At 27.2% G+C, this 13,646-nt stretch overlaps 1 protein-coding gene across 1 annotated transcript; it reads left to right on the top strand.

The window, feature by feature from the left end:
• The first annotated feature begins 3,020 nt into the window (after positions 1 to 3,020).
• On the top strand, positions 3,021 to 4,667 carry LOC124940691 (uncharacterized serine-rich protein C215.13-like). The gene is made up of 2 exons (XM_047481222.1): positions 3,021 to 3,284; positions 4,261 to 4,667. Exons 1-2 carry the CDS (start codon positions 3,112 to 3,114, stop codon positions 4,595 to 4,597), a joined length of 510 nt encoding a protein of 169 aa, XP_047337178.1. The 5' UTR covers positions 3,021 to 3,111; the 3' UTR covers positions 4,598 to 4,667.
• Positions 4,668 to 13,646: the final 8,979 nt, after the last annotated feature.

The following is a 13,646-nucleotide window of genomic DNA, read 5'->3' as shown; positions in this document are numbered from 1 at the left end:
GTCTTTTGTCTTTTTAATTGCAGCGACGTGTTAATATTCTTTATATTTTTAATTATAATTTTTGCATTTTTAACTACCGTTGCAGTGTGTAAAAGATGGTTATTGATGTTTTAATACTTTTTAATGAATATTATTAGTCTGAGATAGATATTACAATGGTTTAATCACATTCACATCTTATTTGACATTATTGATACAACAATAGGAAGTTACACTTGTTTTATCCCAAAATTTTCCGTTATTTTCTTAGGCTCACATAAATACATCCCTATTTCTCACCCAAATCTGATCCAGCCCTAAATTCTGTTAGATAAGAACTTATAAAGTTATCTTATAAAGATGTAAATTTGGACAAAAATACTAGAGTTATTTAACAAAACCGCCAGTACATGTCATCCAAACTACTATTAGACAAAAAAAAAACTACACTTCCTCCCTTCACACTTCTGTTTTCACCCTTTACTATCCGGTTGAAATCGCATTTTTTTATAGATACGTTTTTTCTTCGTACATAAAATAAGTGTTTTATCATTCTTCAGACGACGTGGTATTTCTGATATATCTTCATGAGCATGAGGAGAACTAATCTTCGAATCAGCTGCAGAAGAATTTGCCAGCCATGTTGCCGGAACAGCCAACTCCCTGACAAATTCAATAAACATTAACATATATTAGCATTAACCAAACATTAATTAAACAAATTATTAAAAAATCAGATATATATTTTTACCCATCTTTCTTTAAGGTTTTGCAACGATTCATCATACCAACTGTGTAATTCCTAAACACACCAACTTCAAGTTTCTTAGCATAATCTGCTATTTTATATGGAGCCAAAACATCCCAAACCTGCAGAACCTGAATAAACCTCGAATCTTTTCGAATGACATTTACCGACCATACAAGAACTAGACACCCCTTATTGATATTGTACATCTCCAATAACTCTGAATTACAAGTTCCATTAATGTTAGGATTAGGACTAGGACGACGCCATCCGGTTGAGAGTCTTTTCAGAAGAGAAATAACTTCTTTACAAATACCATAATTGTTTTTTCTACTCATGGTCTGTAAGAAATCATCACTGAAGTGAACCTGCCACAACAAATTGAAAGAATTTAATTCATTGGAAAGAGTTTATTGAGTTAATTGAGACACAAGTCACACAACCAACCTTCCATTTGGCCCCCTGGAAAAGGGGAGAATCAGATTTAAATAATAAATTGAGATTATCGAGTTCAATAAGTGAAGATTGAATGGCATTAGATAGATTGTTATTGTCTAAGGCATTGAAGTAGCAACCCCTTTCTTTGGCATCAACAATCAAGTTTCTCCATATTGAGCCACTATTGATCAAGGTTGCAGCATTACCCAATATCCACATTCCATACCTGAAGTACAGTAGAAATAAGCTTAAGAATGTATTTTTTTTATTTATGTTTTAGAACAGAGATTTTTTATTCCATGCCTGGCTCGGGTTAAGGCTACATTAGCCCTTTGACAATTGGAAAGAAAACCTATGGATCCCTTCACATTGCATCTCACAGTTGATATAATTATCAAGTCCTCTTCCCCACCTTGAAAATCGTCAACTGAGCGAACTTTCACAGAGAAATTTCTATATGATTCTGTAATGAATGAGTATATATGCAAAACAATATGATTCTACTGCATTTTCTAAGAAATTAGAATGCAAAGCTGAAATAAATAAAATGATTATAAAGAGACTAAATAAATGAAAGAGAATGAATAAAATGATTAGAAATAAATGAAAATGAAAGATAATGAATAAAAAAGTATCTAAAAATGATGAGAGAGAAAAACGCTGAGACTATAATCTTAAACGACGACGACGAGGAGTGAGGTAGAGTGAAATTTGAGTTTAAACATAAATGTGTGTTTGATTGTAATTTTTTGCGTGAGCTTATTTCACAAAGTTACTTTAGCAGCTTATTACGACATACGCTCATACGCGGCTTATTAACGCCGAATCAAACGAGACCTTAATTTACATAATATATATATATATATTATATTCATGAAAACTTTGGCACTGTTTGCACCAAACTGCATAATGCCATACTTCTTAAGGGTGGAGATAAATTAATTATTAGTTTGTTCAATAATTTCCAACTTATTTACAATATTTACAATATTTTTTTTTATTAAATATTAATACTTTAAATCTTTTCATTTAATACCAAATCAAATATATAATCAAATGGGTATTTAAATAACACTTATCCAACCACCACTTATAGCTTGTTTGATCTTTGAGTTTTTAAGTTATTTTAAGAATTGTTTCATAACTTAATCCTTTTATTTATTTATTAAAATATCAAAATTATTCTTTATTTAATTATTTAAAATTAATTTATCCAAGAAAGAGAAAAAAAATAATTTAAAGATATTTTAGTTAATAAAATGCAAAAAAAAAAAAATCATTTTTTAATTTTTATCAAACAAATTAAAAATAAAATTAACTGATAAAAATAAAGTATTTCCTTAGAGTAGCTCTTATTGGAAATTGATAATATATAATATTATTTGAGGAATAAAACTAAAAATAAATTAAGACATAATTATTGGAGAAAAGGAAAAGGAAAAGGAAAAGGAAAGTGGATAATGCCGAATCTTGTAGATAAAATAGATCTGAAAGGACATACATTAAGAGATTGTTTGGTTGTATTATTTAAATATCTCAAACTAATCAAATATTATTTTATTTACCTTCTTATTTATCATATCATATAATTATGTAACTAAAATATATATAATTTATTTTGAATTATTATTTTTATTTTATCATTATATAATACTACCATTTAAATATTTTCACAAAAAAATTATCATTTACTTAAAATCATTCATTTTTAAATAATAAATAACTAAAGTTATTAAAAAACTCAGAATCCAAACAAGTCCCAGCACAATCCCATAATAATTGTACGAAATATACACATCAATTGCTCATCCTTATCTTTTTCTCTCATCCTTTCCTTATTTATGTATCTTTCCTCCCTTATCTTTAGATTAATTTCTGATTGAGTAATCTAGCTAGGTTATCTTGATCTTCTCTGGTATAGAAGCTAGAAATCGAGCATATATATAATGGATTATGATGATAGTAATATGGAGGTTGTTGATTCAGAGATGTCATCTGCATCATCATCATCAGTATCTTCATTAACTGATCTGGAGGATGAAGATGAAGAAGAAGTTGCTTCCTCCCTCAATAATCCCTTGCAAAACATGTCCTCTCTCCTCCATCAACTTCCATTCAAGTAAATATTCATCTCTGTCAATCTTACCACTGTGTTTTCGATCTGAAATATCTTGTTTGTGATATATTTATCTGTTAGTTGATTATTTTCGATCTGAATTATCTTGTTTGGGACAATCTTTCTTCGTTTTGACCTGGTTTGACCTGATTGATGGAGATGTTATATATTTGTGTTCATAGTTCAATTTCACCTTGTACATTGTATTATATTTATATTGACATAAATACTATAAACACAAATAAATATATAAAATTATATATTTATATTTATTTTTTTATATTTTATAAAAATTTTAATATTTTTTTTATAATAGCTTGAATTTTCAATATTTTAAAATATATATTATATTAAAAAACTTGTTTATATAATTGTAATGCAGAAAAAATTATTTTGTAAGGAATATGATATAAACAATACTTTTGGAACTAGCATATATTTCGTGTAAATTTACGAATAATAATATAAAAAACCGTAAAAAAAATATTACGGTAAAAATGTTTATGGGCGGGTCAACTCATAATCCGACCCAAATATTTATTTACTCTCATATATATCTAAATTAACCACAGTATTCAACCCGGCAATCCAGATACTTTAAAAATTAAGCATAATTATATATATATATATATATATATATATATATATATATATATATATATATATATTCTTCGAAACGCTAAATACGCGTTCCTCGCCCAAACAAACATTAACTTGTATTTTTTTTAATTATTTGTTGATTAGTATTTTTTTAAGAACATTTGAATTATTAAAGTATAAAAAAAAAAATGGAAATTAGGGGAGAAAATATGAGAGGAACAATGTGTGACATAAAAAAATGTGAAAAGAGAGATAAATTTTTTTTTCCGGACAATCAAATTACTAAATTAAGTTATCTCATCCCTTCAAACTATAAATTATCCGAATTTTAATGTCTAGTGTAACTTAATGTTTAGGGTTCTCTATTCATTGTTTATAGGAAGGGATTGTCAAAGCATTATCAAGGAAAATCTCAGTCTTTCATTTCAATGGCCAAAGTATCATGTTTAGAAGACCTTATAAAGCAGGAGAATCCTTACAACAAGAAGCTTAAGTCAAGCAGGAGCTATGGAGGGTTCTTATCAGAAGCTCATATGCTGATCAACCCATCATCATCAACATCTTCATCAGAGAATAATACATCAAGGGATTCATGTTCTTCTTCTCTTTCCACTTCAAAGAGAAATCAAATTACTCAAAAAAGTATTACATCTTCAGCCAGCACAAATAATCTCAGTTCAAGTACTAGTAGTACTAGAACCACATTTCTAATTTAGTATGTCAATCAATATTAATTCTGTATTATATCTCTTATTACAATAAGATTCATTAATTATTAATACCTTATTTTCTCTTTTAACAAATTAGTTAGATATATAGTTCCAAGTTCCAACTTATACTTCAAATATATATTCTTTTGAAAGGATGAACATATCAAAACATGTAACTCGATTCTCATTAAAAACATATGATCTGAATTTTGAAACATGTTAGAGATTGTGTTATTAACTTACTATAAAGAATAAACATTGATTTCTTAAAAAAAAAACAAAAAAAAAAACCCTCTTGTAATTAAGAAGGGATGGGCTCGGGTGGACTTCAGTCACCCCGAAATTTTTAATTTATTTTTATGATAAAAATGTGATATTACCCCCTAATTTTATAAAAAAAAATCAATATAATTCATATTTTGTTTATCTAATTATTATAAAAATAGTAAAATTTACCTTTATTACTCGTTTTATCCAAAAAAAAAAATCGTTATTTATTTAAGCACACCCTAAGTTATTTTCGAGTCCACCCCACCTCCGAATCTTGGGTACATCCCAAGACATTACTCATTTTATCAAAAATATTATTGTTATTTTTTTTAAGCCCACCCAAACTTGTTATCCTAGATCTGTCCCTACTGGTAAGTGCCTCACTCATTATCGTAAGTGCATTCTAACTTTCCATTGCATTTTATAAAAAAAAACATTCTTAATAGCTGTTGTGGGTAAGTGTCTCTAATGACCTCAATGTTGATATTTTTATGATAAATGAAGATCAATTAATATATACCTTAATATATAGTAAGTGCATTCTACTTTTTCATTGCATCTTCTTATAAAAAAAACATTCTTAATGGTTATTGTGTGTAAGTGCCTCTAATCATGACACTCAATGTTGATATTTTCATAATATCTAAATGAAGATCAACTATTAGCTTGATAATAAGTGCATTCTATTTTTCTTTATTGCATCTTCATATCAAAAACATCAATCTTTGTTTGGCCAAAGGGAAAAGTCAGCTCTAGGATTCTCTTCCTTTTTCTTTTCCTACATGGGGGAGCCACTAACCATACACCTAGGGTTCTCCCCTAATGGGCTTGCTCCATATTGGGCTCCACACATGAGTCCATTTTCTCTCATACATTTATTTATTTAAGAATTAATATGTTTGGAATGAAATTTTGAACTTACTAGACTTCTTTATGTTAGTTCCTAGTTAAGTTGGTCATCCATTATTAGATACTTTATTATGGATATATAGAAGAGCATGAGTGATATCCAAATCATAACCCACAATTCACTTATTTGGTCTAGCCTAAAACACATAGCTTAACATATGTTTGGATAATATTATCCACTTAAAAGTGAATTTTACTTTTGCTTTTGATTATATTATGGTTTTTTTATTTGCTTAGGACTGTATTGGTTCATAATATATTATTTTTATCTTAATGAGAAAATGTTTTTCTTTTAATTAGTATGATTTCAATATTCTTATGTTGAGGCAGTTTTTCATAGTGATAGAGGAAAGAATGATGTGTCACCATATCACTGGCTGAAAAATAGATAAAGTGTGAGGAGGTAGAGAAGAGAAAAAAAAGTTCTTATTTTTTCAACCAATCATATTGTGTCACGTTATTCCCTTTAAAATTCTATCTCTCAAATTCTCTACCCCAATTATTTCTCTATATTTAAAGTTCATTATTCCGTTTAGAGTATCTTAATACTTTGGTTAAAATAACCTCATTTTTATATGTATTTTTTTTACATGTATCATTCTTTGGGTTCTATTCTTTATGATAATCAATACCCATGATAATTTTTCCTTTTGATAAACCTAATTCATGGTTGGTTATCAATATTTTTTAGAGGATAATTTTTTATCTATCAAGCTTTGAATGCTTTGTTGAAAATGTTTTTAAATTCACATACCAGTTTCACGATATCTTATTTTATTTGAATGTAACTAATGACATGGATTATCATATTTATTGAAATTTGTAATGTTCTTAGTAATGAATGATACATTGTGTCTTTGTGGATTTTTTTTTTTTTTTTTGTATATTTTGACTTTATTAAAAGATAAAATAACTTGTCCCATCTGCCCAATTGTGGGAGGACCAATTTGTTAATAATATTAGAGGACCACACTATTGGCACACAACTGTACGCTGTTGTCTTTTGTTTATTTATTTAGTGGTCTTACAAATACCTACTTCTTTTTTCAAAATAAATATAAAATCTAAAGTGGATCTAATGATGAATACAAAGGATGGTTGGGCGGCAAAAATATAAATTAGGTTTATTCGTAATGAGGATTTTGAAAATTAAGTTATTTGATGAAAATATTAAATAATATTAATATTTTTTATTGGTTAGTAGTATATAAAGGTTTTTTTTTTTTTTTTTTGTGTAGAGTAATAGTGGTATTCTCTTTGTGATGTTCGAGTGACCTACATATTTGATTTAGGTAGGTCTAATTATTTTTGGTGAACTATATATCTGATTAGAAAGAAATTGTCGAATTTTCAATAATCGTAGTCGTCTGATGTGTATCATTCATAATGCAATTCTTATGATGCTTTCTAAAATTCATTCTAAAAAGTCGATGGAATTGATTAAAAAGTTAATCGTCTTCTGGAGAACCTACGAGCTCGATAACCTATTAGACACCGTTGTTGCATTCTATTTTTTTTTTCTCATATCATATTTTTTGTTATGCTTAAATGGTCCTTATCATTTTTAATATACATGAATCATTTAAAAAAATACTAGTATTTTTATTTAAGAAACTAATTCGACCCTCTATAATCATGAATAGTGACTTCCCTTCAATTTAAAGTGTTTTAGTTAAAATCAAACCATGATTTTTAGTATATATCTTAAGCACAATAAATAGTTTAATTAATATATAATATAATTTTTTAAATGATATAAAATATATTTTTATATTTTAATTGATAAATATGTACGTTTTTTTTTTGGAAGAATGTCAATTATACACACCAAGTTGTAGGAAAGTGTCAAATTTACTTATTAAGTATCAAAATTTTATTTATATGTATGAACTTGTCAAAAAGTGTCAAATATATTTAAAATAACAGAAATGTTAAACGGTGTTAAAATTTTTGCCACATGTAATATCCACATATTTTTTATTTTTTTAAATTGACATTACTTTAATTATTTTTTCATTTAAACAAAACTTATTTTTACTTTCTCTCTCATCCCTCCACAACTCTCCATTTTTTTCTAACTTTTCTCTCTTTGATTAACTCAAGTTCTTTTGGATTTTTACCTTCTTCTAACCTCCAAGTGCTCCCTAACTGAACTTTAAATAATCATTATCGTTGGTGGAAGTTTTTGTTGGCCGATTCCTAAATCATAGACGTTGTGGCCAAAATCTTCATTAGTCGAACCCTAAATCATTGTCGCCATTAGCGGACAATGCCGAATCAGGGTAAATCTCCCTTAACCGACTTGTTTAAATTTTAGTTTTCATAATACTCACCCTGTTAAACTTTATCAGCTCCCAGACGTAACCTCCAAATCCAAGTCTTTCTTAGTTAAACCTTACACTATAATCATCATTGGTTGAAACATTTATTGATCGAATCATAAATTGTCAATGTTGTGGTGAAGTCTTTGTTGGCCGAATCCTAAATTGCCAATGTTGTGGTGAAGTCTTAATAATTCGTTACTTTTTAGAACAATTTTTATAATTAATCAATTAAATATTATTATGATAATAAAATTACTCATAGATGGAGAAATGAAGAGAGAAATATTTAAAGAAAATGGTAAGTTGTGACTTTTGAAGGTAAAGAAAGAGAAAATAAATAAGAAAAGATTTTAATGTTTTGTTTGAATAAAAAATAATTAAAGTAATGTCAATTTAAAAAAATAATAATATGTGGATATTACATGTTGCAAAAATTTTAACACTGTTTAACATTTCTGTTATTTTAAATATATTTGACACTTTTTGACAAGTTCATACATATAAATGAAATTTTGATACTTAATAAGTAAATTTGGCACTTTCTTACAACTTGGTGTGTAAAATTGGCATTCTTCCCTTTTTTTTTACATTGAGATATGATTTTTGTTTTGAATTCTTGGAAGATTATTTAAATAGCCAAAAAAAAACATAAATAGAGATTGGTATTTGTGTTTTTTCTTAAATAACAGTTTTATTTTTAATACATAAATAGATTTCGCTATGATTATTTATTTCATTTCTGATACATTGTTTGCTAAAACAAATTTGTTCTTTTGAATACACCATGTTTTGGCACTTCAATTGTGACAGCCGTTTTGAATAGAAACATAAAGGGTCCAACACATCTCACAGCCTTGCAAGTTATCAAAAAATTGTCAAACATTTTTCTTTGATCTTTAACATTGTCACTAATGATGGCAATTTGAAACCGTCCTGCGAAAACCGAATTGAATTGTCCCGTTTAGGATGGTTTTTCCCCGAAACCGAACTGAGATGGGGCTAGGGGTGAGCATTGGGTGGATTAATCCGCAATCCAATCCAATCCGAATCTTAAATACTAATTCGGATTGGATATTTCGGATTGGATTGAGATCGGATCGGATTGAGTTCGGATTGAATTAAATCGGATTGGATTAGGATTATCCAAATTATCCAAACTATCTAAATAAACACATATTTTTCAATTTATTTTTTTTTATACTAAATTTCATCTCAATATAATATATATTTTACTTATCATTATTTTGACAACAACATTTATTTTTATTTTTTTATATTTTTTTTCAGATTCAAATTTAATAATAATAAAAAATTCGAAACTTAAAAAAAAAAAAAAAAAAAAAAAAAAAATTGTTGACTAATTTCAAGTTGATATATCTAAATATTTTTTTAGTTTGGATTATCCAAACCATTTTCAATCCAATCCGTATCCGATCCGTATTAATTAGTAAAATGGTTTGGATTACGGATTAGATAAATTTAGTTTGGATTTAATACGGATTGGGTAAAACGGATTGGTTTTACCCATTTGCTCACCCCTAGATGGGGCGGTGATGATATTTGTGTCCCCCGCTCTAACCCGCCCCGATTTCATCCCGATTCTGCTCCGAATACCATAAACATAATTAAATATATTAAATCACCAATATATTTATTTATTCACTATATTTTATAAGAGTAGTAATGTTATTTTTTTTTATAATAATATAAAATTTTAATATATTATAATATATATAATATTAAAAAATTCATATATAAATTTATTATATTATTTTTATTTATTTTTTAACAAAATAATTATTAACGGTGCCCCGCGGGATTCTCCGAAACCAAAAAAACCGAACGTGACGGGAATGATATTAAAAAAATTCTCAAAATTAAAACGGGGCGGAGATGATAAAGACATTCCCCGTCCCGAACCGCCCTGTAGTGTTTCACTTTGGATTTTAAAATTCAATATTTTCTGAGTTGATTAAGACATTTCGAGAATTAAGCTAACTTAGCATCCCAATTATTGGCCACAGGGTGAAGATGGTGGAAATACTCAATGAGTATATATGCCCAGCATCATCTATCATGCTAGAAAAAAGTGTGTTTTGAAACAATATCAACCAACTTACTAGAATTACCTTATGGAGATGCTGATTCTTGAAACTCCACATTAGTCTATAATATATACGTGGAAGCATCTCATTTAAAAATACTTTTTTCACTTAAGTTTATGTAACAATTTAGATAAAAAACGTAATTAGTTGTATAATTATTATATATGTTCAATTAAGTTATATTTGTTAAAATGTTAAAGTTATATCTTAATTCTTTAAGTTTATAATCTTAATACTTAATGTCGATAAATTGAGAAACTATAATTGGAGAAATATACAAAGATATATAATGAAACCGATTCATAAAGTCATAGATCACCCAGTTTAATTTGGATCTGAATTTGGTTTATGTCTTCCAACCGTCTATCGCTAACTTAGCTTATTAGTGTTATTAAGAGTAAACAAACATTTACATGAGTTTAACCTAATAAGTAGACTATATATATATGGACATAACTCTAATATACTAATTTAATATTGACTTATCAACGAAATAGTAATTGATATATTTGTTAACGAGTGAATCTTGTTTTAGGGTTTATGCCATTGCCTATCATGTGGTCAGTTTCTCTATTTATCTGTCGGAACTCCTTCTAATGACATATGCATTCTATTATCATTTCCAGTTGGACGATCCATTTACAATTATTGAGGCAGAATCAAAATTTTCTTCATGAAAATCTGCTTGATTTAGATAGTGAAAATTGAAACCATGAGTACGAGACAACCAAAGCCGTGGGGTAGGGTACCTTGATCCATCAATGACCCCGGTTAATTCTCTCTCTAACCGAGGCGGATTGAGTGCTTTAGTCACACTTCTCTTTCCCTTCATGTTGTCACGAGCGCTGCTAGGAAAGGTTCCATTTGATCGCTCCGAAGCTTTTACGGCGCTTGAAACTCAATTTTTAACTTTTACACCGATATATCGTACTCTCTCGACCAAGTCATCATAAGAAAATACTGACTAATCTTTTTGAATCGAAGCGAGAGAATGAGGGAAGACGCACTACAACTAACATAACAATCAGTTGAAAAAACGTTAGCTAGCTAGCTAAGATCTTCTTTTATTAATGGAGGAGGGAAAATAACTATCCTTACTAAATAAATGTTTATGTTTAGATAAGCGCATAACATTAATAAATAATTTAATTAAACTTAATCTTTATTATCATGATATGAACTAATATACAAATTAATTCCAACACTATTATTTCATCTAAATTTATGTATGAATTTAAAATAAAATGTATTTTAAAATTTTAAAGAATTTTAAATTGAAACTAATCCATAAAATATGTGGATAAAAATGGAGTGTGAACTGTCCTACCAGCTAGCTAGTCTATATATAACAAAATGCCATGTTCCAATATTCTTTCTATAACAAATTATCTTAATGTATTTTTATTTGTATATTTGAAGTTGACTTTTAATTCAACCCATTTAAATTTAATTTGTTTAAAATCAATTCATAATTTTAAAAAATATCATATTGCATTAGATTTTTCTTCATTCCTTACAAAATTTTCTTACATTTATCATTATTCTAAAAATGACCAATTATAACCTGAAAACGACATATCTCTAATTTAACCTACCCGGGTTGCCATACCTACTTGATCAGTTTATTTTATGGTAGGGTAGGGGGAGTAATGGCCAACTAGATTATTTTGCCGTTTTGCATATATACATGTGTGTAAATCATAAAATTTAATATGTCTTTGGTTCAATATTTTATAATTTGGCATCAATTATTTGACTTATTTTCTGAAATGATTTATTGTAGGTACGTTTTGTTTGGATTCGGTTATTTAATTTATGTTGAGTTATGAAAAGAGTGAGTTATGTAAGGTTATTTGATTTGTTTTACAGGAAAATTTATTCTTGGAAAAAATTATCATGATTATGTAGTCATAACATTTCATTTTAATTTAAAATGTTTTTTTTTTTTTTGAGAATAAGATCTTATTATTTCGATTCTCTTAAGATACACACTAGACTGATAAAAATATTAAAAAAATAAATTACTAAATAAAATTATAATAATATGTATTTCAATGTTTTTTTTAATAAATCACGAATAATATATTAAAATAAAAAATAAAATAACATTTATTTTTGGAAAAATTATCCTATTATGTAGTCATAATATTTCATTTTAATTTAAAATGTTTTTTTAGTGAGAATAAGACTTTACTATTTCGATTCTCGTACTATACACATTAGACTGATAAAAATATTAAAAAAATAAATTACTAAATAAAATTATAATAATATGTATTTCAATGTTTAATTTTTTTTAATTAATCACGAAAAATATATTAAAATAAAAAATAGAATACTCTCATTTACCCACCCACCAATTTCATCGCAAATTTTAACCAATATCATTTACATACAACCCGACATTCTTTATTCTCAATTCAGCTAACCATCAATCTCATTCCACATTTATTAACCCAATAATCGACCTCTATTATGTGACCTTACACTTTTACTTCGGTCAAATCAACCATCTTCAACATCAACAATCTCTTTTAGTCTTCACTTTGGTCATCAATCTCAATTGACCTCTTATCTCGTAACCCATCTCTTACAATATTTATAATATACAACCTCACTTTTTATCCTCAATTTGGATAACTATCCCATTGCACATTTATCCACATCTTAATCAACTTCTCATATTATGTGACCTTACACAATTAACTGCTTTAAGTTTATGGGCGGGTCAACCCACAATCCGACCTAAGTATCCATTTATTTTTACATATATATCTAAATTAGCCACAACTCTAGACCCGGTAATCCGAACACTTTTAAAATTAAGCATCGTTATATATATATATATATATATATATAATATATTTGATATTGATATAATTAAATACATTTTAGTTAAAAAGAAATTAAATGATATCATTAGTGTGAAGATCAAGAATATAAAGTTAGTTATTTAAATAAATTCAGTGAAAATAAAGAATTAAAATTACAATCTTTAGTTATACTTTGAATCATGTCTATTAATTTTGAGCCTATAAATAATAATAAAAAATCAGGGGCTTGAAATTATTGTAAGAAAAAAATTACAAATTGGGATAATCGAACTAATGACAAATTTATCATAAAAACAACTATATTATTAGTATATTATAAATTTTAGAAGATTTGAATAATTAATGTTTTAGTAGTTAAAGAATTTTTGGAGGGTTTCAACCCAATATAATCCTTACATAGATTAACCCTAATTTTATATATGTTTGTAATTTTTTTTTTCAAATTTTACACATATTTTATGTTATTTACGTGTTTTCTCTACTATTATCCACATCTTTTATTTATAACTAATAATATAATAATTCTATTTTATAGCCCGAATTCAACTACCATCCTACAAACTAACTTATTAATGTATACACTCTTCAATGCTTAGTAAGGCGATTTCTACTA

Source organism: Impatiens glandulifera, chromosome 5 (genome assembly GCF_907164915.1).
Source record: "Impatiens glandulifera chromosome 5, dImpGla2.1, whole genome shotgun sequence".
Lineage (NCBI taxonomy): Eukaryota > Viridiplantae > Streptophyta > Magnoliopsida > Ericales > Balsaminaceae > Impatiens > Impatiens glandulifera.
Note: the sequence above shows the minus strand (reverse complement) of the source record. Positions and strands in the feature narration are given on the sequence as shown.

Bases quoted from the DNA above. Each gene is read 5' to 3' on its own strand.
- LOC124940691 (XM_047481222.1), top strand. From the start codon at position 3,112: ATGGATTATGATGATAGTAATATGGAGGTTGTTGATTCAGAGATGTCA. The intron at 3,285-4,260 runs GTAAATATTCAT...CATTGTTTATAG, and splicing joins CTCCATCAACTTCCATTCAA to GAAGGGATTGTCAAAGCATT.